The 25,675-nt window shown below is 36.4% G+C and overlaps 1 protein-coding gene across 4 annotated transcripts in view; it reads right to left on the bottom strand.

Annotated features, from left to right (window-relative positions):
* The window catches only part of TASOR (transcription activation suppressor), a 45,761-nt gene extending 28,451 nt beyond the window's left edge, over positions 1 to 17,310 (bottom strand). For all 4 annotated transcript variants that reach the window (XM_083352658.1, XM_083352660.1, XM_083352659.1 and 1 more), the window contains exons 1-10: positions 16,805 to 17,310; positions 11,016 to 11,161; positions 10,459 to 10,551; positions 8,289 to 8,361; positions 7,619 to 7,710; positions 6,921 to 7,088; positions 4,832 to 4,953; positions 4,030 to 4,061; positions 1,372 to 1,477; positions 29 to 132 (exon numbers count right to left, since the gene is read on the bottom strand). In XM_083352658.1, the coding sequence (XP_083208784.1) occupies positions 29 to 132; positions 1,372 to 1,477; positions 4,030 to 4,061; positions 4,832 to 4,953; positions 6,921 to 7,088; positions 7,619 to 7,710; positions 8,289 to 8,361; positions 10,459 to 10,551; positions 11,016 to 11,161; positions 16,805 to 17,165 (1,297 nt within the window). In that variant the 5' untranslated portion in view covers positions 17,166 to 17,310. The remainder of the gene's footprint in view (positions 1 to 28; positions 133 to 1,371; positions 1,478 to 4,029; positions 4,062 to 4,831; positions 4,954 to 6,920; positions 7,089 to 7,618; positions 7,711 to 8,288; positions 8,362 to 10,458; positions 10,552 to 11,015; positions 11,162 to 16,804) is intronic.
* Positions 17,311 to 25,675: the final 8,365 nt, after the last annotated feature.

The raw sequence follows: 25,675 nt of genomic DNA, 5'->3' as shown, positions 1-25,675 counted from the left end.
CTTTCCTAAACTTAGAAAAAGCTCTTACCTTCCCTTTCTCCCAAATAAGTTTCTTTAGACAACACTCGTGATGATAATTTCTGTGCCAAATTTTCAAAGCTGATTACCATTTCAACATCAAGCTTTTGAGGACTAGGAATGATAAAAGAAAAAAATCATTACTCTTTTGGTTTATTTAAAACTGGTTTTTTTTTCCTTTCATATCCTGAAAGGAAAATCTGGAACTGTGCAAAAAGCTTAACTGTTTACCAAGAATCAAATTAAGAAAAAAGTTGCAGCCAAGTTTGTGTAGAAAATGTGAGGGTAGCAAGACCCAGTGGACAGAAAGACAGTTTGAGGCAAACATGACTGTGGGCTCTTGAATGCAAGATAACAAGATTAACAACCACCAATGGATTGGGGATGAAACTACAGAAACCAACTGATGCGGGTAAATTTGTGAATCCTTCTTCTGAAAAGGCAAAACAAAAATTGACAATGGGTGCCTGGAAATCCGAGATGGAGGCTAAGATCTCAAGCAGGCATGCTAGCTGGTAAAGATCATTGGATCTACACCTAACTAAGGTAAGTTAGGTCAATGTCATAGAAACTAATTCATAATTAGAAGTCCCACACACACATACAGTCCCGAAGACCAGAACAGCGAGAAGACTGCATATATAGCCACAAAAGCATAAAAGTTTATAATGCTGGACTTGGACTGGGAACACTCAGCTTCAAATCCACCCTTAGCCGTGTAAGCTCACAGGGTGACCTTCAGGCTAGTCACTTTCTCTCAGTCTAACGAACATCTGATAGGGGTATTGTGCTGAAAAACTGGGTGCCACCTTGCTTTTCTGCAGAAGTGGGATAAAAAACAATAAACAAGTGGTTCTAGACTATGGGGCATTGGCCTCCTGAGCCAACATAGAACAGTCAAAGTAAGATTGGGACTTGCACTTAAGCAAAAAGTTGTTCATCAGATTAATTCATTGTATATACATGCCTTCCAGGCTTACTGATAGGAGTTGCAAGTGCATCACTGATTGTTGACTGTATATCACATAGTACTTCTCCTACTTTTGTTGATCCTGTATTGCATATCCTTCCTCTATAGGAAGCTATTCTGGGGGCAAGATGTAAAATTTACCAGTGTGTACATATGCTTGCTATTGTATTAAGTTCTTCAATGAACTCTGTCTTAATAAATTGTTCTTGAATCTTGTATAGAACCTGGGGAGCAGTGAGATCTAAGGAAGCTAGAAATGTATTTTAGCAGGTAAAAATAAAATTACTAGTATTATGCACAGAACTAGAATGTTCTAGTCTTTCAAAATTTTAGATAATCTAGTCCAATTCAAACTGACTCCAAGTCTGGTTATGAATACTTACAGTTTGCAGGGAAGCGTCGGGCGTTTTTCAGATATCAAAGCAGCATGACACACAAGCTTTCCTTTGTTTAAAAGTTGCCCTTTCCACAAAGTATAACTTCCCTTATCTACAATATAAAAGAACAAAAATATTCAAAATACTAATCTAATGTTTCTTTAAAAAAGAGGATTTTAATAATTAAATTATCAAGGCAATTATATGTAGTGTCAAAATTCACTTGATAATAACAAATGACCAGGAATTCTATACAAGTAAGTTTGGATAGAAAAGACAAATCTTCCTACTCTGTCCGATCTAACTTCAGTTTTAGTACAAAAAGGGAAGAAACCTGTTCAATAAGCTTATTTTTGTTTTTACTACTGAATAAACATACATAAATAGTAATGATGTTTACTGTATCTGTTTAAATCTAGTAGGCAGAAAAATAATATCTTAAGAAATATAAATATTATTGCCAACAGCAGCCTTTAGCACAGGCGAGAAATAAACAAACATCTCCTCCCACTTCCAGGTTTTTATCTAAAATCCGACAATACGGTGATGAGCATGAACATAACATCTTCTGTCCACTAAGTAAATGGAATATCCTTAAATATAGTTGTTTTCTATATCAGTACAATGCAGGTAGTCATATTCAGGTCCCATATGGATCTATCTCTGTGGAAGACACTAGTGTAGGATCTTCTATTTAACAGCTTTTTTTATGCTTAAAGCATCCATCACTAATGTTTACTCATGCTGCAAAGTATTCTCCATAAGCTGCCTTTCACTGTCGCTGTCAAAATAACTTATCTGAACCATAATCGAACAATTGTTTGGCTGTCAATATTGCCCCCCCCCCCGGCTCTTTTACTTTGTACACTTCAACTTCCTGATTAAAAACAATTGTCAAGGTGCCTGAATGCACAAAACGAATAAAGCATCAATACAACCTAAAAAATGTGGACTTTTATCAATATAATACATGTAACAGCCAGAATATAGTTCTGGACATTATCTGCCCAATAAATTTTACACGTCTTTTAGAATGTCTCATTGACAACAACAAAAAAAACCTAGCATCTATTTTGCTAGATTAGAACTTCCATTTCTATATATTCACCGGAAGGGATTTTTTGTCGTTCCATGGTTAGAGTGTTCAGCATACATTAATACCTAGAGAGGACTGCACAGCATGTGTTGTTTTCAGCCCACTGATGCTTTTAAAGTGTAATATATTTAGAACCATCTCTGCCACTGCCAGCTCCAATGCTTTGTTGTTCTGCTAGGCCCTGAACAGCCAATTGGTGCTTCTGGTATTTCTTTGTGGCCCATAAGAATTTTTCTTTTATCAATGTGACACTTTCCCTTCAACACTTTGTGCAGACCTGACCTAGAGTTCAGTGTTCCCAGTACAAAAGTTAATAAACATTAAGAGCTATGCCATTCTTGGAGGTATCAATTCTTTCTCTGGCTTATATTCCTGCTTCATTGTAAGACATTTTACTTCTGTTTTTTATGTATCTGCCTTCCAAAGGATGCTCAATAATTTTGATTTACAAATAAACCTAAATTCTAATTCATGATATGCTCAGTGTTTTACACAGCCGGATTCCACACAACTACATATGCAGCCAATTTATCTTTTATCATCCATTATCATCTATTATCATTTATCTTCGGTCACTGCATACTGCACTGATAAATTACCTGAGAAAATAATGAATACAGAAAATGTTATTTACCTGACTGAAGAATTTACATAAATTAAATACTAAATACAATGGAATACAAAATGTACTTGATTGCTTCCCAGCCAAGAATTCAAAACATCTCAGAGCTTTAACTATCACTGGAATGGGAGAGAACAACACCCACTTTCAAGACAACATTCCTGCCTCATTCCAACTCCCAAGTATCCCATCTTTCTACAGAAGATCTTTTAACAGAAAATCTTCCAGGAACTGCAGTCCAGGAACCAGGTTGCACAAGCAAGCGAAACCCCATTTGGGTACGCCCCCTTCTGTGGAAAAACCAACCTCTACGGAACCAATCCTGGGCGTCCAAAAGGTTGAGGGCAGCTCTGCCTAGAATATATCTCTATCTTTAAATACTTTTAATAAGATTAATTCTAACTAAAAAAAAATCAGTAATTTAGGTATTTTCTGGAAGGCATAAAATGTTTTAATGTATTTAAAACAGATGAGCATCCATTACTTTGCAGAAAGAATATCACATCTAAAGGTAGCCCTCATTTAATAACCTCACTGGCAATACCACTGTTAAATGAAACATCATGTGACTGTGCCTGGCTTTAAAATATCAGCCATCATGTGTGATGTCACATAACCAGGATTTGCAACTTACTGCCGGCTTTCTCACTGACTTTGCCAGTGTCAGAAGCCAGCTCTGAAGGTCACAAATGGTGATCATGTGATCCCAGAATGTTGTGTTCATCATAAATGTGCACCAGTTGCAAAGCACCTAAATCACAATCATGTAACTGTGGAGATGCTGCAACAGTCATTAATTTGAACACCGGTCTTAAACCTATTTTTTCAACATTGTCATAAGTTCAAACATTTGCTGACTGAAGCAATCATTTACCAAGAACTACCTGTACACAAGTTGACATTTCAGGCAATAGCCCACAATTTTATTTAGTAACTGAATTCTTACCAGTACTTTTATCCATACTAGAAGTCTTTGATCTATAAGCAAAAGTAAATAGTTGTAATTTAAAAAAACAATTCATTTTTATTGTATATAATAAAATCTAGATTTTTTAGAATAACTATACAATTTATAAAACATTTTTCATATAGAAAAGAATGGAAGAATTTTCATAGGTAGGACTTCAATATTTCATTGACTACCCACAGCCCATCAGCTACTTCTACACCTTTCAAAACAGTATGGAGATAGTGCAGGTTTTTTGATTAAAGCTCATGTTAAAGTTATATATTTTTTAACACTGCACTCAGGTAAGATCTTAAGCCACTTACAGGAAAGGGCAGTATTTCTTGTTTTTTTCAGAAAAAACATCCATTTATATGCATTTTACCCATGAAAAGTCAAAACTAATATTTCAGCCAGTTTCAATGTTATATTCCAGAAATTATAGAAGCACCAGGATTGTCTCCATTTAGTGCTAGGCATGAAAGCGTATCCCTCAGGTGTATGTTACAGCTGATATTATTGGCATGATTTGCAGACTAATGACTGTAAAAAGTGAATTCATCACTTTCCCTATAGTACAGCAAACTGCTTTGACAGTTGAAGGGAGACTTCTCACTATAGTTTAGGGAGAATTTATAACCTACTTGTTTTCATAAGTGCTACTTGTTGCTTTAATAGAGGGTATGAATAATATATGTAAGGGATGTAAACATTATATAAAAGGTTCGATTAAATAAAAGTCATAAATTTTAAGTAATATTTTACACAGTACTTTTAAAAATATAAAGAAAGCTTCACTCACCTTATTTGAGGCAAGTACTTTTGCATTTTTTCATCCTTGTACGAAAATGATACAACAGCATATGGACACACATGTCTTGGTCTTTGCCTGATCTCATGAAACTGATATTCATAGAAGTAATACTGGAAATAAATGTATAACAAACAATTTTGTCTGAAATCTACTGGACCTCAACTCAATTAGATGATCAGTGAAATATAGTCCTAGTTTTGCTGAAATTTACATCAGTGATGAGCAGCCCAGAGTCACCTTATCAGGGAGATGGATGGCATATAAATTTAATTAATTAATAATAAAAGCAATGTTGGGAACAAAAAAATTTGCCAAACATATCTCTGTAATTTTATTTAGAAATACATTCAACTATTCAAGTTAAAATATAGAGATAGTATACTGAAAGCTTGAATGGGATCGATACATAAATAGATCGATCACATTATTTTATCTTTAATATAAGCTGTATTATTTACAGTGCAGAAAAACAGTAGAACACAGTAATGCTATGAGAAAGGAGAAAATACAGGTAATACTTGACTTAGAACCACAATTGGGACTGGAATTTCGATCACTAAGCAAAGTGGTTAAGTGAGATGTCACATGACCACTTTACGTAGTGACTTAATGGCACTACAGTAGGGGTGTCAAACTGCCGGCCCACAGGTTGGACGCCTCATGAGGAAACTGCCCCCATCCCATTGCCGGCAATGCAGAAAAAGCTCTGTGTCGTCACGAGTTTGACATGTCTGCACTAGAGCATAACACAACAATCTACAAGCACAAGATACCAATATTTTGATATATATTTTGACCTTTTCATTCCTAAGTAACCCTCCACTTTCACTTCACTTATTCACTCATTTCTGTCCACAGTATCAGCTTTTTTCACTTCTATTACAACCTTTCATTTTCTTAATTTCATATGTATACCGTATTGTTCGGACCATAAGACGCACTTTTCCCCTCCCAAAAGTGGGTGGAAATACGAGGTGCATCTTATGGTCCGAAGGTAAGCGAAAACACTTGTCTCCCGTTCAGTCAACGTAGTCCATCAGCTCCATTGGAGAGACGTGATTGAATGAAGATGTGGAATTCTCCGGGGGCCCCCTGTGATTGGTCGGCAGGGGAGGAAATACGGAAGTGCCTGCCATGCCTTCTGACTGCCTCCCCCTCCCTGCGCACGCACATTTTCTTTCTTTTACCTCGCTGCTAAAGAAATAGTTTTTGCTAAACTAAACCTCATAGGCGACTTGCCCCAGCAAAGCCGTGAGGAGTTGTCCCTGCAGGTTTCTCTGCGAAGTTTATTGGAAGTGATTTCCCATTTGCAAGATAATACTGCTAATTGTTTGAAATTGCTTTGGCATCTTAGAAAACCTATTCAGGGAAAAGAAACTACCGGTACCTACCTTTCTTTCTTTCTTTCTCTCTTTCTTCCTCCCTCGCACCCTTTCTTTCTTCCTTACTTCTCTTCCTTCCTTCCTTCTCCCTTCCTTCCTTCCTTCCTTTCTCTCTCTTCCTTGCTCCCTCCCTCCTCCCTCCTTTCTTTCTTCCTTCTTTTTCTTTCTTCCATCTTTCTCTTTCTATCTCTTTCTTTCTTCCTTCCTTCCTTCCTCCCTCCCTCCTTCCTTCCTTCTCTCTCTCTCTCCCCTCCTTCCTTCCTAGTATACCGGTACTATTTGGTTCAGAATATTTTTTTTCTTGTTTTCCTGCTCTAAAAACTGGGTGTGTCTTATGGTCAGGTGCGTCTTATGGTCCGAAAAATACGGTAACTTATGTATTTTTCTTTCAATCAATTGTGCACTTTACCTTTTACTCCCCTTGCATTCGAGTTTGCAATCTTCCACATGCTATTAATCCAGGGGTCCCCAACCCTGAGTCCGTGGACTGGCACCGGCCCACACCATGCCAGCAAGCGGGCCACACAAACAAGCAAAGCTCCATCCCTGGGATGCAGACAATATTCAAAACCACACCCCTTCTGGTCGGCGGAAAAACCTTTCTCCATAAATCTTACAAATCAGAAGACACTTTTCCACATTAAACAATTAGGAAATTGGAGCAACCATATAAATATTTTCCAATATTATTTTACCTGTGTACGTTCATATGCTCTGTAATTACGGCTGGATGTAATTTTGTTTGCAGTTTTTGAAACATGGCATTCATGTTTTGGTGTAGGATCCAATGCATTTTTAACAGCTGAATCCATTACATTTACTGTCTGGTTATCATATTTATCATATATAGTCTTCATTTTCCCCTAAAATATTAGGAAATGGTTATTAATTTTATTCCAAGTAAAATGCAAGCCCACAACATTTTCTACCTTGTAAAGTCACACAACATTATAGAAAATTAATGCTCACTTAATATATCCCTTAGCTTAGTCATAGAGGATTCAACTCAATTTTAACTGAAATGGCATTAATATTTTTCTAAATTGCCAGTGCACTTTTTAATTCTATGGGATTAAGTTCATACAAATATACAACATCCCTTAATAACAACGTGATGAATATATATGGTGGGTTGTACTGTGGAGCCCTTGATGCTGCCTGAATTTAGGATTATTTGCTTGCATACATTTCATTTCCAAACTAGGAAACATCATCAGTGCTTTTAAAAGATGTTTAAATTTTAAAATATTGTAATCACATTTATACAGAGAAAGATTATTTTAAAATGTTTTATTTAGATATATTATTGCATTAAAGACAAGGTATTATACTGGTTTACTATTTCTCCTTAAGACATAAGATGAACGCTTAAAAAACTTAAGGGAAAGCATACCTTTATTACTTTAAAAATAATAATATCACCAGTTGCACAAGCCTCCAGAGGATTAGCCTGTAACAAGTCAGCATACCTGGAAAGATATACACCTATAAAATGTGAAAACAGTATGTCAACAAAGAATGTTAACAAATGATATTTACAGAATTATTTTTGGTGATGTTCAAAAAATGTCAAAATGCCCATACCGCATAATGTATTTCAATATATGGTATGGATAAAATATACAGTATAGATAAAATTCAATGTTACATTTCCAATAACAAAAGGTGTTCATTCCATGAAACTACTGAACCACCATCCAAATGAATAGCAGCAGTTATATTTTTAATCCAGGAAAAACAGACTTATTTTAAAAAAAAGTACATGCCACCCACTTTTTAATAAGTCTGCAAGTAATCTGATCATTTAATATTAATGCATGAGAAAATTAGTCTCCAAAGTTATTTTTTATTTTTATAAGAATTCTCTTTATGATAACATATTGATAAATCATTCAGATTAAAGCTGAAAATAAACAAGTCAGACTGGTAACTGATTTAAAAATTCAGAATAAGTCAGTTGGATAAAGTTGGTATCCTGGTTTTAAATGTATTAATCAGACACAATACATCTTCTGCCTTCATATTTCTCATTACCACATATTTAGTAACAAAGACATAGTTACCCATTGAAGGATTGCCGAGAACTGTTATCTTGGAATGGCCCACCAGTAAGCCATTTTCACATATATTTTGGACCTGAAATTAAATATTATTTAATATACCAGAATGAGTTTTGTGACACTATAACGATTGACCAATTGTTATCATCGTATTAGTCTTTAATTGTTTCTTGCATTTGTTTTACTATAAACTACTTTTTGAAATAATATTAGGTCAGGAGGCTTTAGATAGCAGTAACAATTTACCTTTACAGAGCATATGGTTAGTTATACTAATTTCTTGATTTAATGGATGAGCAAGGGAAATATTGTGTTTAAAATTAAAGTCCATTAAATGATGTCACAGATATTATACTTTTACCAAAAAAGGACATTCAAATCACAGCTGAGAAAAAAGTGCTGTAGGCATTCGTATGTGAGCACAACTGATGGTACTCCTGGCAACCATATGCATAGCTGATTAAATGCCAAAGCTCCATCATACTTATGGTTTGTTAATGGTACCTTTAATCAAAATGTCTTTGACATAATCTTGTAAACTAACCTTTATTATATTAAACTTCTAGCACATTGGCACAGAATGTTTAATAGTATTTAAAATGTTCAAAGAACAAATACAACAGAAGCCATCAATATCTGCATCTGGAGAATTTTGATGACAACTTCTTTTACCATATTACAGAAACAAAATTAACTAACTTGTCTTTGTGCTTGTTAGGCACTCACAGTATTTCAATAATTGCAATGGGAAAGCAATAATTTAAAGTTCAATTCTCCTTCCTTGCTGGATACAGGAGATAGCAATATCTGACTTAGCCTTTCTGCTTAATAAGGTAGCACAAATCCTGCAAAAAGTGTGCTTTAAAAAGCATGGGACCACATAAACACACCATTTTTCAAACAATGAAAAAATAGTATCTTTTTCAAGGTTTGCATAATTTTTGAGAAGCAGTCTTCAGCCATTTCTATATGCTGAAGTGACATAAAATATGGAAAGATGCAGTTATATTAACAAATTAGTATTACGTTGTTACTAAATATTCTCTAAAGCAGACATGTCAAACACAAGGCCCGGGGGCCAGATCCGGCCCGCGAAGTGGTTTCATGCGGCCCGCAAAGCCATACTGGAAACAGTGAGGGAACGGCCCCTACTGCCTTGGCCCTGGCCCAGAGACCCTCCTTCTGCTAGAGACCCTCAGATCTGTCCCACTCCTGCCCGGGCCCCCATAGGCACCCTTGATGCGAACCATGTAAAGCTGGCCACGCCCACCCAGTAGGCCACGCCCACCCTGGCCATACCCACCCGGCCCCTTGAGGGCAACCGCAATGCTGATGCGGCCCTCAATGAAATTGAGTTTGACACCCCTGCTAAAGCACCTCTTTCAAAGGATTTGCACATTCCTTCTAACTCTGGAGTTATTCCAAATACTGAGCAAACATAACCAATGTAAACCTCCAACGCCAACCTCACAAATGTGTATAGATAAAAGTTGAAAGGGATCATTTTTGCCTCAGAAAATTTCCACCCTACTCCAAACTGAAGTGACAGACTTTGCTTAATGTCATATTTTATTTCAATGGCACAAAATTACGAAGCTGCCAATGAATGTTCATGCAGCAATAGTTTTGTCTGACTGATAAATCATCATCTACCAATTTTCTACATCAGACATGTCAAACACAAGGCCCGGGGGGCGGATGCGGCCCGCAAGTGGTTTCATGTGGCCCGTGAAGCTATCCTGGAAACAATGAGGGAATGGCCCCCACTGCCTTGGTCCTGGCCCAGAGACCCTCAGATCTGTCCCACTCCTGCCCAGGCCCCCATAGGCACCCTTGATGCGAACGATGTAGAACTGGCCATGCCCACCCAGTAGGCCATGCCCACCCTGGCCATACCCACCCAGCCCCCTGAGGGCAACCGCAATGCTGATGTGGCCCTCAATTAAATTGAGTTTGACACCCCTGTTCTACATTCTCAAATTTGTCTTTCATAGCAGTTAAGTATTATTTCATCTTCTGCTCTGTCAGGTATTAAAATTGACATCTCAATATTAAGAATTTGCTTAACAACATTCTTCCAGATATGCAGAGAGAATAATTTTCTTTTATGCTTCAATTCTGTTGATTTGAGAAAACCAACAATACAGTTACTTTACAAAAATTACATTCTTACCAACAAACGATCAACCTTTAGAAATGCATATGCCTCAGCAAGCTCTTTCTCTGACCTCCCATCCTGTTTCAATTCTTTTCGTTTCTCTATGAACTTTCAAGAGAGAAAAAAATAACATAATGAATAAAAACTAGCACACTTCACAGTATATAGGTAGTCTTCAAGTTAAAATCATTTTTTGACAACCATTATGTTATGTTGCTATGATGTTTAAGTTATGATGGTCATAGCACAGAATGGATTCAGATCTGATCCTCAAAGTTCCCACCTTTGCAGCTCTCCACAGGCAATGAACAATATATGGCACTTGACAACCAATTCGCACTTACATGATCACCATTTGTGACCTTCTCTGCAGGCTTCTCATAAGCAAAATCAATGGGGAAGCTGCAAGAAGATCACAAGTTACTGGGGTAACTCTCCCCGACACCCCTGGCCTTTCTTTGCTCTCATACACCATGAGTTTTTAGACAGAAGCTTTTCCAGTACTCCCTAGATATATCTGAAATTTCTGCATGCATAGCACTTAATTATGTACATTGATAATATATACTCACATCCTTTTCCAACAGTTCACTATGAACCAGACTGGCTTTTTTGTATGTGAATCTGTCCTTTGAAAGGATATCTAAATATGATGAATGCAAAACGTTCATAATATCTTCAAATTCACGGGATTCATTTGTTATGGGCTGAAAAAGAGCTACCAAAAAAGAGAAAATAGGAAAATCACTCCTGATGCCTAATAAAATTATAAAACTTTAGAAACTAAATCTAAGGTAAAGGTGTTAGTAAATCTGAAATCCAATTATTATCCTAATAACATAGAAAAGCATGAACTTAGGTGAAAAGCTACTTCTCCTGCACCATTTTTCAAAATAGACAATTATTGGTTTAGCCTGGCTTCCTGCAAATATCATGTTAGTGCGAACACCTTACTTGTTCCTTTATTCTTTCCACTGTGATTAAACTTAAGGCTCTGGATCTCCTTAGTAAATTCTAAAAGCAATATACTAGACTTTGTTTTTGGCTTATACATTTTGGATTTGTTTTGAAGTATCAAATGATACACTAAGTTCAGCAAATATTCTTTTTAGGAATGTTATTATAACAGACTGGAGCAATGCACAAACATACTGGATCTATCCAACCATTCAGACTAACACAACAATTGTGGTATACTGCTACAAACACTGCTTTTAATCATGTTGATAAAATTTACAGTAATTTCCTTGTATCAATAATTATTGCCTTGTAACAGTATGCTTTTTCAACTTCACCATCAGCTCTATAGCTCTGGATTTTTCTGATATTCTTACATCGAAGAACTAATCAGATTCAACTTCATTTTTTTTTAAAAAAATCCAAAATAATTCCACTTTTTTAGGACCAGATGTTCCCCAAGCCTTTCTATTGCTCTTAAATCAATGGTGATTTTATTTACCATGTTTGACTTATGCTCAATAAAGTAAACAAATTATGCCTGTATTATATACCATACAAATATCTGAGTTTTCTAGGAGCCATCATTAGTTATAGTGAAACGTTGTATGACAGAAATAAATATGGATTGGATATTATATTCAAATACATCGCCAACTAGTCTCAATCCTTTCCAGAAAAACATATGCATAATCCTCTGCTTTTATGAATGATGGGAGCTTGCAGGCAGTGGTTTTTCTTGCAGTGTTTTCTTTGTGGAATACTCTTCTCACAGATACTATTAGCTTACATATTAATAACTTTTCACACCTTTTATCAGAAGTGTTTGAATTGTTTCAATTTTATGTTTTATCTGGGTTAGTGGTTTTGTATGTCTGTGATATATTTGGTTACATGCATATTTTTACTTTTGTTTTACTATATTGTAATTGTTTTAATGTGATGTACTAGAAGATGCTGCAAGCCATTGGATTGCAATGGGTAATGCATCTAATATTAACTATAAAAATTAACTACCACCTGGACGCATATTTTAATATTTGACTAGCCTGCATGAATTTCCACAACTTAAGTGTATTTTATTCAAATTTAATTAAAAAATTTTTTAAGAGGAAGTATAGTTATTTCCTTTCCCCTTCCTTTTTAAGACTTTTTATCTAGTCTTAAAGCTATTGATTGTATTTATTTACTGAAAATCAGTAGTTCACATTCTGTGCTCAACTATATAGGAAAAATCTAGAACCAGTTAGTCAGTTAAAATGTGATTTCAATATATTAGGAAAATCTAACATTAGAGTCCAAATATTATCAAGTATATTTTTTCAAACCTCTGGCCCCTTGTTTTTTTATTTATATTTGATTTATATGCACCTCAATGAATACTGCAATGTTCCAACGGTCATTGATCTGTATTTTTTAAAACATTTAGTCCTAATTTCTGCATTATCTATCAAACTAATTATATATGAATTCCGCTCAAGTTTCACAAACTTCATATATTATATACAGAGGTTCAGCTTGTTATTAGCCACACCCAAAATAATGACATCTTAGATTACAACAATCAGCATGGATCAGAAATGATAAATTTGTAATCTAAAACACCTGTTTTAGTATGCACCACATTAAGTCAGTGCAAAACTGGGTATGTGCACTGGGTGTAGTAAAGGGGAACAATCAAGTTTCATTATGCAAGGCTTTTGTTTTACTTTTTTAAGTTTAAACTGTGCTTTTTTAATTCTTTATAATAGGAAGTTATATGGAAGAGATGTAGTTAATGTGAAGTGCAGATAGGCTGTGGAATTCCATGTTTAGACTTTTTCAAAAATAGTACAATTCAGTGCAATGGCACTGGCACCCATTGTTTAAACCATGTTCTCAAAAATTTATAAAATTCAAGATCAAGGGATACATGGAACTTAAGTTTAAACAGAACAAGAAACAGGAAGGAGAAAAGGAAAGTGAGGAAAAAAGGAGCCATGACTATGTTTGTAAATTGCATTCCAGAAAGTAACCTGATGGGGTCCATAATATTTAACTTTATAAGCTTTAAAACCCAAAGCAATTGACACGGCTACCAAAGTTCTGTGCCCAAATGTGTAATTCATTTGAATTTGGAAATTTCTATGATAGTAGATTGCCTATTCTTCAGGATAGGAGCAGTTTCAGATCTTCACTTCTTTCTATATCATCTTGTATTCATAGACTGTGCAATGTATTGTGTTACATGTGGTCCCTGATAACAATTGTTTCAATTTTTGAAAAAAGTAGGTGAGCCAAGAAAAAAAAATAAAGATGTGTCTATTAAAAACATAATCTCCATTACATATTATATCAAGGGCATAATAACCAAAGATCAGCATAGAATTTCATTCAACTTACTTCGTACATATTATTAGAAACCTAGAAAAAAAAACATTTCTTCGCGCAATCAAGAATTAGTTTTAGATTGTGTTCAATCTTCAATAAAGCTGCTGATTCTTTCACAATATAAAGATAGGGAATTATATATATAAGACCTTGTTCATTATATCAAAGAACAAATGCAGAGCAGCATGAAAAAGATATCTTGAGTAAAATAGAGAGTTCTCAGATTTGTATTCTGGATTCCCAAATTAAAGAATTAGAATAAAAAAAATATAAAACTTTCAGATGAGGATTTTTCTTTTTCTTTTGGCTTTTATGAAAGAATCTTATTGTTAGTTTCTTTTGAATCACAGCTCAATATTCAAAATATTTAAAAGCTGATGAACACCCTAAATTTGTCAATTCAGCTGCCTAATACAGAAGAATATCAGAATGATGGATACCCTATCTCAGGGGTGTCAAACTGCCCACCCATTGCCGGCAATGGGAAAAAAAGTCACAATACATCGTCGCGGGTTTGACACCCATACCCTATCTCATGCTGTAAAATTGAAGACTTCAAGACCGTTCGTAACAAGTGAACAATGACACAAATTGAGATAGGTATTTTTCCACCTTATATATAAAATCAATGTTAACCATACGTGTTCACACGCTTCAAACTGCTTCCTCAGAAATATATTTATCTATCTTGTTACTCCATCCAAAACAAAAATTTTAGATAATGGTTCGTAGGAATCTTCTCTGTATGCATCATTTTCTAGAAAATGCACCAATTACTGCCTTCCTTATATTAGAATTAAGCACTAACTTTCCAAAATTAAAAAGAACTTTACTTAATGTGGCTTAAAGTATGAACCGATACTTCTGAGACCACTCTATTCTATGAAATGGTCTCAAAAATTCGAGTTTGGAAGCTTTTTTTTAAAAAAAGTCACATTTCAGTTCTTTACAGATATTTTCTAGTTTATTCCTCTGAAAAAAGAAATTATTTTCCTCTCATTTGTCTCCAAGGAGTTCTAACTCGCCACAATCAATCCCTGGCAAGAGACTAATTACATAATCCCTCTTATTAGTTTCTTCATTGCTTTGCTCATTTCGAGGCAAACATTTTGTACAATTCTCTGGATAGAATGGTTCCCACAATATCATATTCCACCTCTTATTATGCTTCATTTAAGAAAACGGATGATGGCCATATTTATCCTCCCCCATTTTTCTTACAATATTCTTAAATAATGTTAAACGTATGTAAATTTTACAGTACTCTCATTTTTAAAAAATGGGACCAATAGAAATATGCTCCCCAAAGATCCAAAATATTCTACATTGTTCCAATTCTGAAGCTAATAGCAGGGTGAGTCTATAAAGAAATTTTCTTCTGTGCCTCTTGGAAATATGTTTCAAAAATCATCAAGAATTTTTCACAGAAGACATCAATGATGCCAAAGAAATTGAATTTTCACTCTAACCTTTCTAGAGACTCTTAAATTCAGGGTCTTCATTTTTAACAAAAAATAGTAACTACCATGGCTATTTATTTCATCCAAAAATTTAAAGTATCTAATTTCATATTTTCCGTAACTATTCCGTCATGAAACAATCATTTCTCATGAAGCTTCTTTGCCTATTTACAAACTGAACAGATGTTTGCTGCATCCTTTATGTAATAGCACAATAATTTTCCATTTGGGCTGAGATTTTCCCAGTGTTGGAATACAGATCAAATCAGAATAATCTTTAAGAGGAAAAAGGCTATCGCTTTTTAAATGATTAACTTCATTTTTAAATCTTTAAAATCAATGTGTTCTTAAGTACAGTTAACAAGAAATGGCCAATGCAAATAGCAAAAAAATGTTGCAGTGATAAAATTTATCTTCAAGAACCTAGATCCTTGCACCTCCTATAAAGAATACACAATGGCAACAGATTAAAAAGTGGTACTAGTACAGTCTGTATCTGAAAACTGAAGACTGATTATTTGGAATAGAACCAAGAATTTGAGATGTCTGTAAAGATATGAATCTGGATTGCTCTTCTAGTTTCCCATTCCCAAGATAATGGTTTTTAATTTAAAAAGGCATTGTATGGCTCATTATTAAGATGATAATCAAGACTCTCAACCTAACAGAACATTTGATTCACGTGTGTGATATAAATTAACGTTGTCAGTTTCAAGGTGGTCAAGTCAACCAACCTTACCTTTCTCCTTATACAAGTCTATTCTAATACTGCTTAAGTTGACGAATCTTCTCAAAAGAATGAGAAATAGACATTGGTATTTATAAACCTAAGAACAGATGATTACCTCCTCTCCCTATCTTTCCTGAGGTTTAAGAAATAATCCGCTTTTGAAGAAAAAGGATTGGAAATAAGACTTCCAACGGAAGCTAACTTAAGAGGGAACATGTTGTGAGTTGCCACAAAAGGCCCCATTCACAAGTCAAGATCAGACACGAAGAACAAGTGGAATGAACCACCACTAAGCTTCCTTTGAAGGGCACGTGGCACAGAACCACTTCCGTCCTTAAAACACGCGGGAGAAAAAGCGCCTCGTGGGGAAGCACGAAATTTATCTAGAGCCTCTCAGGGAAGTGATGAGCGCCTTTAACGGTGTCGCCGGCCTAACCCCTAAAGCGGAGGACTTTCCTCTTTTGCAGAGAGCGCGAAGGAGCCGAGTCGAGCTCCTTCGAGAGCCATCTCTTCCGCGAGCATCGGGCTTTGGCGGCGGCATTATCATCCAGCCTTTTTCCCAGCCCCCCGAAGCGCATTCGGATTCTTCCGGGTCTAAAGCATTTCCTTTCAAACCCAAGCGGGTTGCATTTTTCCAAAAGCCTCTCTCTTTCTTTCCTTTCCTTGCCTTGCCTGCGAGGCACAATCGTTTCCCCTTCTGTGAGGCTGCCTAGAGGCGGCTTTCTCCACGCCCGTCAGCCGTTGCATGCAGGGGTGCGCGATGTCACCATGTATGCGGAGCGAGGGGAGGAAAGCGGGAGGAAGGGAAAGGAAGGGCGGGGGAGGGGGGATTCGAGGTAACAACCTTTCTTTTCTCTGCTCTTCCTGGGAATCTGAAAGTTTTTCTTAAGAGGCAGATCTTCGGGGGCTCTGAGGAACGAGGCCCCCAGCCCCTCGCTAAGGGGCTGTGTCTGCTCGAGGGCCCCGGAGAGCCCAGTCTTGCGATGGCCACTGCGCGGGGAGTCCCTGTCCTCTACGGCGGCAGGGTCTAGCAGCGGCGACTCATCACTTCGGCTTCTTTCCGAGCGGGCGCCATTTTGTGTGCCATCGTCCGCTTCGGCTGCTGCAGCTGCGTTCTCCGCACCGAAGAGGCCGCTACTATCCTCCACCCGTTGAGAGGGCTCGGGCGCTTTTTCACCGCCACTCATAGCCGCGGCATCCGCCATTCAGCTGCGCAACACAGTCAAGAAAGGAACGACCCTTCGCTTCTCCCCCAGCGAGACCTTCCCCTTCCTCAACGCCATGCAGGGCGCCCGCAACGCCGCCTCCACCCTCCGCCTAGCCAGCGAGCCACCCGCTTCCCGCTCCTTCCCTCCCCGCTTTCACTATAACATGGCGCTGGGGCGTCAGGAAAGAGGAGGAGCTTTTTCACTTCCCCTCGCAGCCAATCAGCGTTCAGCGGTTTTCATAAATTTGAGGAGGCAGGCCCCGCGCTCTCCGCGGGGATGTGGAAGGGCGTGGCAGCCCGTGGAGTACCGCGTGGCCGTGGCCGTGGTCGACGGTCGAGTTCGGCTTTGGTCGTTGTACGCAAAATAGAGGCTATTGTGTCTTTTTTTCCCCCTCAGTGTCATCGCAAAATGGTGATTTAACTGCGCCTTTAACTTGAAGGAAACTGAATTTTTTACTAGAAGGAAGGAAAGGTTTACTTATAGATGTTAACAGCGAGCAACTTGGTGCTTTTTTTTTCCTTCGGTATTTGAAGTACTCTATTTATGCCCGTCAATTTTCTGTTCTTAAAAGTGGCTTAACTTCGCCTTTGTTGTCTTTTTCTGTTAACCCTCCATTCTAGCCCAAAATAGTGCACCAGTATCAAAAAGTTTAGAAAGATGGGCAAATTAGGGTAGAAAAGAACTTTCTTTCGCTTTAGTAATGTATATTGCAGTTTTCTATATGGAGGCATATGCAATACTTTTCAGGGAACGAGAAAGCAAATATTGAACAAAACTTGTATTTCAAACTTAGTTTAATTTATTATTGCAAATATATTATTTTTAACTGTCACAGCTATTCATGTATTTTGTGTTCCAGACTTCAATTAGCTTTTTTAATTGACATCTTGGTTTATTTGATTTCTAATTAATGTTCCACTTTTGTGTCTTCACAGAAACTTCTAAGGTGCAAAAAGTTCCTCAGCATTTTGGGGCAATTAAATTGTGCACTATTAGCCATATTCTCCTAAATATTAAAATTGACTTGTTTCAATTAAAATGAGTTAATTTTTCCATTTTGTATCTAATAATAATGTTTGCCATGTCTATCTAAAGTTACAAACTGATAAATTCTGGACATAGGACACATGTTGCTTTGGACATAAGGTTATACACCTTTAAAATAATTTAGTTAACATAGTATAGGGGTCTTCAAACTTGGCCCTTTTATGACTTGTGGACTTCAAACTCCCAGAATTCCTCAGCCAGCATGCCTGGCTGAGGAATTCTGGGAGTTGAAGTCCACAGGTCATAAAAGGGCCAAGTTTGAAGACCCCTGCCATAGTACATTGAGAACTGTTAAGAGGTAGTCTCTACCTCAGCTTTCTATGTGGTATTGTGATAGAACCCATTCTTTCTCTTCATAAATGAAAGCAAACTGCTAATTGTCCACACAGCTTTTTGGGTCAGCTTTTCCTTCACTAAAAAGCAAAAGGGAACCCTGAACAGAAATGAGACACATATTTACACATTTTCTTAGCTATTACTTTGTCACACAGGGAAGCTGGCATTCGGTAGATAAGATAAAGGAGTACAGAAATGATCCTAAAGGCCTGCTAAAGTAACTGGGCTAACCGCATATATGTTCCATCAAGGCTATCATTAGATTTCTGATCAACATACTAAGCAGAATTCATTGTAACGTCATCATTTTTTAAAAAAAATTCCTGCTGATCCCTGTTATATTTCAGTTTTTTTATTATTAAAAAGTTTTAACATACAATTTTTTCTTTAAAACCCCCCCTCCCCCTCCCTTCTCCCTCCCCCCCTACCACTCCCCCCTCCCCCCCTCCCCCCCACTTCCCAGAGCTAAATACAAGGTATATATAAAAAAACAATCATAAACAACCATATACTAACAACCATAAACTCTAAAATCCATCACTCTCTAGCTTATATAGGATATAAGAAGAAGGAACTCCCAGAAGAAGGAAGCAGAAACCACTAGCCTGATGATGACGGATGGGATTTCGTCGAAACGTTGCGCCTACACCTTTAGTTCTACGCGGGGAAAAACCCGAAAAACCAAGGATCCACATACAGGCACCCGCGAAAACCTCAGAAAACAAATATATATTAAATATATATAGAAAAACAAAAATAGAAAAAGAAGAAAAGAAAGAAGACCTATTCAAATGCTACATGAAACTTCTTAACCCTATACTTGTTCTGGATAAACTCAATCCATTTTCTCCATTCCATAATATAGCGTTCTTGCGAGTGATCTTTCAAATAGGCCGAAATCTTCGCCATCTCAGCCAGGTCGGAAACCTTTAACGTCCACTCTTCTATGGTCGGCAGTTCTTCTTTCTTCCAATACTGCCCTATCAAAAGTCTCGCTGCCGTAATTAAATTCAACATCAACTTAGTGTCCACAACTGTAGCATCTGTAATTATTCCCAACAAAAAAAGTTGCGGACAAAACTTTATCCTCTGTTTAAAAATCTTCTGCATATTCCACCAGACTTTTATCCAAAAAGCCTTAACCTTTTTACAAGTCCACCATATGTGAAAATATGTTGCGTCTTCATCACCGCACCTCCAACATTTAGGCTGATAATTCGGATACATACTTGCAAGCTTTTTAGGATCTAAATGCCATCTATAAAACATTTTGTAAAAATTCTCTCTTAAATTTTGAGCTTGTGTAAATTTTACATTCCTCACCCAAATCTTTTCCCACGTGTCCATTGTAATAACTTCCTGGATGTTTTGGGCCCATTTTATCATACAATCCTTAACAAGTTCTGTTTCTGAGTCAATCTCTATCAACGCAAGATATATCCATTTAATATGTGCTGGTCCCTGATTTCTGATTTGCTTTATCAAATTTTCATCAGTCATTGTAAAACCATTTTTCTGGTCTTCTTTCCACCTGGCCCGTAACTGAGTACGGTATATTGAAACCAGTTTTGAACAACCTTCTCTTCTCGCAAGAGGCTATATGATTTCAAACTCCAAACATTTCTTTCCAAGCTTAGGATCTCCTTGTACGTAGTCACATCATGTTTGAAGTCAGCATGTATATTTTCTATTGCGTGTTTTGGAATTGCCCACAATGGCATCTTGCAGTCTAACTTATGTCTATACTTCTTCCAAACTCTCAACAATGCCTGTCTTAAAATATGCACTCTAAACACATTGTCAACCTTCTTGTCATACAACAAATATGCATGCCAGCCAAACAACAAATCGTGGCCCTCAAGATTTAATAATCTCTCTTGTGTCAAATTAATCCAATCACTTATTCCTACTAATGCAGCAGCTTCATAATATAGTTTAAAATTAGGCATTTTAAGACCACCTCTCTCCCGAGTATCCTGCATAATCTTAAGTTTAACTCGTGGCCTTTTCCCTGCCCAAACAAATTTATTGATACCTCGCTGCCATTCCTCCAAATTAGAATCTTTCTTAAGAATCGGTATCATTTGAAATAAAAATAAAAATTTAGGCAGGACATTCATCTTCACTGCTGCGATCCGTCCCAACAAAGACAATTGCAATTTTCCCCAACTCTCCAATTCTTTTTGAATTTTCCCCCATAATTTTTCATAATTATTTTTATATAACTTTGTATTAGAGGGCGACAAAAGCACCCCCAAATATTTAACCCTTTTAACAATCTCAAATCCAGTTAATCCTTCTAAGAGAGCCTTTTGCGAAACTGTCATATTTTTGGCCAAAATTTTGGTTTTCTGTATATTAACTTTAAATCCAGAAACCTTCCCATATTGTGTTATTATCTCCATCAGGTCCACAACAGAGTTCTCTGGCTGGGTCACTGTAACAACCAGATCATCTGCGAATGCTCTCAATCTATAATCCTGATCTCTAATTTGTATCCCCTTGATTTTTTCCGAATTCCGTATTTTAACCAATAATATCTCTAATGTTAACACAAATAACAAGGGCGATAACGGACACCCTTGCCTTGTGCCCTTCTCAATATTACATGCTTCTGTCAGACTATTATTAACTATAATTCGGGCAGTTTGTTTTTGATATAATGCCCTAATCGGTTGTAAAAAGTTTTCCCCAAAATCCATTTTCTCTAAAACTTTCATCAAAAATTGCCAATTCAATTGATCAAAAGCTTTTTCAGCATCTAGAAAAATTAGCGCCGCAGGGATCTGGTTGTTCCTTTCCAAAAACTCTAACACATCAACTATATGCCTCACATTATTTTTCATTTGCCTACCACTAATAAACCCCGTTTGGTCCCCATGAATCACCTGTTGCAGAACCCTCATCAGTCTATTAGCCAAAACCTTAGCAAATATCTTGTAATCTGTATTTAAAAGCGATATCGGTCTATAGTTTTTAACTTGAGTAGCATCTTGGTCTTCCTTCGGAATCAAAGAAATAAAAGCTGTTCTCCAAGACGGTGGCACCTTTCCCCCCCTCTGGATTGTCTGGAACAGTTCCTTTAACGGTTTCATCATCTCTAATTGTAAATTTTTGTAATAAGCCGCAGACAAACCATCCGTACCTGGTGCTTTATCCACCTTCAATTCCTTAATTGCTGTAAAAATTTCTTCTTCTGTAATTAATTGATTAATCTCCTCTTTTTGTACTTGCGTAAGAACCGGGATGCTAGTATATTTCAGTTATTAAAACAATACAAATTGATAGTGAAATGAGAGATTTCCTATAGTACAACTAGTAAATGGAAAAGAAAGAAAAGTGCAGATTAGTAAAGAGCAGGTAAGCTTCTCTTGTTTCTGGGAGCTGTGGTGGTGCAGTGGTAGAATCCAATTATTACAGGCTAACTCTGCTTACTGCCAGGAGTTCAGTCGTGACCAGCTCATAGTTGACTTTGCCATCCAGGCTTCTGAGCTGGTAAAATGAGGGCTCAGATTGTTCGAGGCAATATGCTAATTCTGTAAACCGCTTAGAGAGTGTTGTAAAGCACTATGAAGCGGTATATAAGTCTTAAGTGTTATTGCTATTCTGAAAAGTTTTTTTTGATAGCATAATAAGTTGCCATAAACGTGCTGGTTCTGGAACAGATTTTTTACCAAGAGGAGAGACACCAAAGGCAAATAACAAAAAGGAAGCACAACACTTAGAAAGAGTTCAGAGAACAGCAACAAAGATGATTAGAGGACTGCAGGCTGAAACATAAGGAACGGTTGCTGGAATTGGGTATGTCTAGTTTAAAAAAGAGAAGGATGAGGGGAAACATGATAGCAGTGTTCCAATATCTCAGGAGCTGCCACAAAGAGGAGGGACTCAAGCTATTTTCCAAAGCACCCAAAGGCAGGACAAGAAGCAACGGATGGAAACTAATCAAGGAGAAAAGCAACCTAGAACTAAGGAGAAACCTAGAACAATTAACCAGTGGGACAACCTGCCTCCAGAAGTTGTGAATGTTCCAACACTGGAAGTTTTTAAGAAGAGACTGTACAGCCATTTGTCAGAAACGGATAGGGCTTCCTGCCTGAGCAGAGGGTTGGACTAGATGATCTCCAAGATCCCTTCCAACTTTATTATTATTAGTAGTAGTATTTTGAGTGCAATAATGGGGGAGGATGGAAAACAATGGGCATATCATCCATATGTGCTATATATGTGTTCTTTGCAGATGCTTCACAGCTTTCTCAAAACATTCACACATCACTGCAGTTTTATGAGACCAATTTGGATAGATCTAAGCTCAGGTAAATCTATGTTACTTCATTTCCTCTACATTACTTTAAGTTTGGATTCAGTTCCATCAGACATAGCCAGTAGCAAGAAAAGTGTATATAGTAGATACTTTCCATGCAACCAAAAGACAACTGAAATTTATATTCTGAGCAGCTTTGCTTGGATATCATGGGATTATTTTTTCTCATTGTGATCACCATTTGAATCTTTCTATTGTGGTTATCAAACACTTAAAAACCAAAAAGAAATTTCAACACGAAATGTATGAACCTTCTTTGTTGATGTGTAACCCTAATTAGTTAAAATTACTAAAACATGCTTGTTATGAGTTTTACTATGTAGTAGCTTGCATACTTAATTACCTGGTTAAACCAAGAATAGTAATAATTATTGTGATGGAAGGAAATGTATTGAGATAAATTCATATAGGATTTGGAATCAGCTATCAGTAAGGCTTATAAGAAATTTTAGCTCTTAATTCAAAAGAATGAATTAGGTTTCACAGAACTTATCATATATTTATTTCACTGAGTAAATTCTGTCTTACATTTTTTCCCCAGAGGGGAAAAAACCTGCTTCTGATTTACAGGTTAATAAATATAAGAATTGAAAGTTGGTACTTCAGTTGCCTAGGCAACACTGCAGAGGAAAAAATCAACACTCTCGATTTATTACATGGTATGCTTAGATGATCCTCTTAGGTGCAGCAATTTTCATCAAGATAAAGTTTTAAAGCATAAACTTTTATGAACTACAGTCTGTAAAACATTTGTTAAAAATTTGGCAATATTCAAAAACTATTAGGACTTCTCTCATAGCTGGCTTTTGAATGAAAGATACCAAGGCTGATTTAATTATAAAAAATGAAGTGATTAATTAGTAAAAAGGTTTTGTTTGGGATTATATCTGGTTTGTTGTCTGAACATAATCTCTGAAAATATCCATTATGGCTCAGTGGATTTTTTTTTGTGTTTTTATTTTTAAAAACAATATTTGATTTTATTTTTAAAGATATAAATTTTATTTTAAAAGATAATTATTTGAAAGATCCTTAAAGAATGAAAACAAAGAAAAAGGAAAAAATACATAATTTAAAAAATGTTGAAAAAGGAAAAAATATTTCACTATTCTTACAAGTAACGTTAAATTGGAAGAGGGAAGAGGAAAAATGATAACCAAAAGCCTGTCCCAGGTGTAAAGGCACTAAACTAGAATACTGGAGATTGGGAGTTCTAGTTCTGCTTTAGGCAAAAGGCCAGCTGGGTGATCCTGGACCAATTGCTCATGGCCAAAGAGGAAGGCAAAGGCAAACCACTTCCAAAAATGCCAAGAAAACTGCAGAAACTTGTCCAGGTAATCACCAGGAGTCAATACTGACTTGAAGAGACAAGACTAAAACCAAATGTAACTACCCTAATAATCATATGTTAATTTGGTACTTTAAAATTTATTATATCACATCAGAAATTAAGACAGATAATTATCTGTCATTACTAATTGGCAAATATTCTAACAGGATCCATCATGTAGAAAGCCAATTTAACATTATGGGACTTCGGGGCCACTTAATAGAGCATTATGTAAAATTTGTTTCATCCTATGATGAATCACTTTTCGCGAAATGGGAGGCTATATACATTTGATTAATAAATAAAAATCAATTGCTGAGTTTGTGACAATGCCAATTATTGAATCTGGTTACTGCATTTTCCTACAGATGTCATGGTTCTGATAGATGACACCAGTAAAAGCAGAACTCCAAACATGTCCTTAAAGAACATGTTTATTGACTACAAAGTATCGGCACAGTCAAAAGTGAAACCAAGTCTGGAGTTCCCTCCCAAGCATTACAATGTTACAAAATCGAACTTCCCACCCCAGCACAATGTAATCAACTACATTCCCCAATAGAATACTTTGGCGGGCTTTGTAACGGTACTGAAAAGGAAGCAATGACTTTGGTTCCCACGGGACAAAATATTGTTTAGTCTAACATTAAAACCATCCATCCCCTATCCCAGTACTGTGCCAACCAAAAACGAAACAAAAATGGCTTCAGCCAAGATCATTGCAATGTTGACAAGTTTTATATGAATTATTCATTTTGAAAATTAATACTGAAATACTATATCAGTGGAAAACAATACAAGTAAATGTTTTCATACCAGTAAACATACTTTTCTTTCATTGGTAATTCCCATTGTTACATATCAATTGTCTTAACTTTTACATCATTTTTTCATATAAAATTGGCTTTTTCACTTCCTGTATCATATTCAATCATAATTTCTATATAAGCTTTAAGAGGTTATCTGGGTTTTATGTTATAAGAAATCCAAATTGGTCAAATCTTTAAATATGCCCCTTGTTTTATTAGAAAATGAGAGAAATTATTGTGACTGACATACTGTATAATAAACCTATTACCTAGACAAAGAAGGCTGAAATATTTAGTACTGAAAAGCAAGATAATATTTTGAAGCAGCTTAGGCAAATGACTCCCTGATTTGTTGAAGTGTAAGGAGGAGGGGAGGGATAGCATAATGAAACTTCTGTTATGGTTTACTTCAGCAAAGTATATTTCTAGTCTTCTGTTGGAATTGATTTTTGGCCTGTCTAGTGGACCTAACAGTTTTTGTAATTCCTTTTAAACTATACATTATTGCTTATTTAAAAACACTGAAACCATTGAGGCATTTCTGAACATTCCAGTGAAAAGGCTCTTGACTTATTCCATTTTTCCTAGATTGCAGAATAAAACTTGCATTCCATATGAATTATTTCTCCAATGGTTAAATGTTTTAGCATGTTTGCTTTCA

This window comes from Vipera ursinii (genome assembly GCF_947247035.1).
Source record: "Vipera ursinii genome assembly, chromosome: 2".
NCBI classification, from domain to species: domain Eukaryota; kingdom Metazoa; phylum Chordata; class Lepidosauria; order Squamata; family Viperidae; genus Vipera; species Vipera ursinii.
The sequence above is the reverse complement of the archived record's forward strand: the minus strand, read 5'-3'. Positions and strand labels throughout refer to the sequence as shown.